At 51.4% G+C, this 2,617-nt stretch overlaps 1 protein-coding gene across 1 annotated transcript; it reads left to right on the top strand.

Moving 5' to 3' along the window:
* Positions 1-356: 356 nt before the first annotated feature.
* On the top strand, positions 357-2,595 carry EMWEY_00058260 (hypothetical protein; the record flags this gene model as incomplete). Its single annotated transcript, XM_013480806.1, has 3 exons — positions 357-1,556; positions 1,687-1,851; positions 2,068-2,595. Coding segments are annotated over 3 exons (1,893 nt in total), but the record flags the coding sequence as incomplete, so codon positions are not given.
* Positions 2,596-2,617: the final 22 nt, after the last annotated feature.

The following is a 2,617-nucleotide window of genomic DNA, read 5'->3' as shown; positions in this document are numbered from 1 at the left end:
GCAAAACAGAGAATCACAACTTGAAATCCGCGCAAGCTGGGTGAGCAACACAAAACATACTATATAGAATTTGACATTTTAACAGTCGGTCTAGGATTTGTGGATATGCTCAGGAGTTGTTTTTTTTGTCTTTCCCCGCCAGTGACTGACGCTTGGGAACAGCTTCGTCGTCGACACGGTTGGTGTCTTCGACGAATTTCGAAGAATCGCCATTGTATTGCTTGTTTATCCTGGGTACCGGGAACTCTCCTCAATTCTTCTGGTGTCTGCTTTCAAATGGTAATGAGCCACTGTGTGTGCGGGAGTGGCTCAGCTTTCTGACTATATAGTTTATGTAGGTTTCTGCAACCGGCTCCATGGAGGTTAGCTGGCTGCCGAAGGAGAAGCCAGTTACATGGCACCAGACCACATCCCAGTCGTATTTAGACTTGCCTGCCGCACCCCATGGCAAAGATGTGAAAGATGCGACCTCCTGCACGGGGTACAGTCCCTGCATCTCCTCAAGACCCAGGAAGGGACTGCCACTGGTCGCTGCACTTGCTACAGTGTCAGCTGTCATCTTCCTTGCCTATCTGTGCAGTTTGTCAATTCGAGGGAGACTGTCCAAACGATTATTTGTGCGCAAACTCGCCGGAGGCGAGAATGCCAAGGAAAACAATGAGACAGACCCGTGCGTCCCACACAGTGACACGGACATAGACGCTCTTCCAGGTACCCCAGAACAACCTAGCGAGGGTCGTAACCCTAGCGCACATGGGCTCCTTCGTTACCCATCTTGGAGTGGCGAATCGGGGACTGCATATCGTATTCCGGTGTCGCTAATGGGTGCTAGTGCTGCTCCTGTCGAAGGCCTTTACCGTGCAGCAAGACCCCATCTAGGACCAGCTGAAGAGAAGAGGGGTGAAAAGAGAAAGGAAAGAGAAACCGATGGTGTAGGGCGTGGGGCCAAGGTACAGAAATTGGAGGCACCGATTCATCACAGCCTTCTTGGACCATCGGTACCCCACCTAGACCCTGCACTCGATTCACTTATTGATTTCACCTTATCTGAAGGCGCACGTGTATTATACGGGAATATGTGGCTCCTTGATGATGTTGCCTCTCCCTATGTAGTACCCTCAATATTGGAAAGTGAAGATACAACGCCTGCAGAAATGTATGTAGGCCAGCAGAGCCATGGTGCGCCTATGCCAGCATCCACAATCTCGACTCCACTACTACCTGGGAACCTGTCTACTCTGGATAGCAGTGACCCGCCCGCCATGAGTCCGTTGAGCTTTTTCGAGTCGGTGTTGTCAGAAGCCAGCCAGAGCACTCCGGGTCTCTACGCAGATGATTGGTTGTTGAGTGGCGATGCGGAGGTTGTGCGAGAGGCATTGGGCCTGATAGACTCCCGAGCGACACCTTCGATGCTGTTAGGTAGTAGAGGAGAAAGCCAGAAAGGGGCAGGGCCTCGCGCCAAAGTATTGTCTGGCGCTACCGAAAGCCAAATGTATGTGGGGGCACCTTCCTGCTCGAAAATATCAGAACGTGACACTCACTTGGAGACAGTCCAGGTGGGGCATCCGGAGAGACTGAAGAACTGCTGTCCTGCTGCCTAGATCCATCAAACTGCAGTTGCCCGATTGTGGTTTTGTCGTGATGAAGGGTGGGTTCCTGTGTGAACATATGCGTGTTGTGGAATAGGAACCAGCAGACGTATCCTCTGGCATGCCTTCCACGTCTACTGATCCTGAGAGCGGACGGGCAGCAGGCGTTCTGGAATCAACTTCTCTTCGAAGTTTATTGCCACGATCTTCTACTGGGAGCACCCAGTCTTCACCAGGGGAGGACAGTCATGCTGCGCAGCTGGTAGGCTGACCACAAGAAGAGGTGGGATTCTTCCTGTGGCATGACACCTGCCACTAAGGAGCACTTTTGAATCAACCTGAGCTCGTTGCCTCTGTCGCCGGGTATGTGTCCTTTGCTCTTCGTCGAGGTGGTCTGGTGGTCATTTCTGTTTCGCAAGTATAAAGCGTGGAATGGGGCTGCCGGGCGTGCTGTCATTGTGGTGTTGTCCTTGCTTAGGTCCTAGCTTCGCAGGCTCAGGCTGCAGCCGACAACCTCGTTGCTTCACGTGGTTGGCTGAAAAAGATGATGATGGGTGTCTCTGAGCAGCTTCTCAGAACGCATCCGTTTTACCGTCTCCCTGAGGTAGAGCCATTGCTTTCCGGGCGAAGGTTTAACAATCTTAGAGAAGACGAATACCGTCCTAAGGATCAAAAGCTAATCTGGTTGCTTTCGAAATGCAGGAAATTACTGACGAAGGAGCGGTTAACGACCAGCGAATTAGAAGTTCTCCTGGAAAAAACAGAGCAACTGTACAGATACGCAACAGGACCCATGCCTACCTATAAAAACACGAGACCTGCAGTTGAAATTTTGGGGAGGGTATTTATGGTGCTGGATACGCTATATTGTGCACTAGAGGTGCTTGGAAATAACGCTAGGAGGGCTGATTTGTGGCCCGCTGTAGTTCATCACATACAAAACGCAGGGTATCACGGAGACTCCAAGAGACCCGTTTTGGGGAAGACGTATTCGAGCTCCTCCGTAGTCAGTGCTCTGAGAGTTGCAA

Source organism: Eimeria maxima, genomic scaffold (assembly GCF_000499605.1).
Source record: "Eimeria maxima Weybridge genomic scaffold, Emw_scaff2361, whole genome shotgun sequence".
NCBI classification, from domain to species: Eukaryota; Apicomplexa; class Conoidasida; order Eucoccidiorida; family Eimeriidae; genus Eimeria; species Eimeria maxima.
Note: the sequence above shows the minus strand (reverse complement) of the source record. Positions and strands in the feature narration are given on the sequence as shown.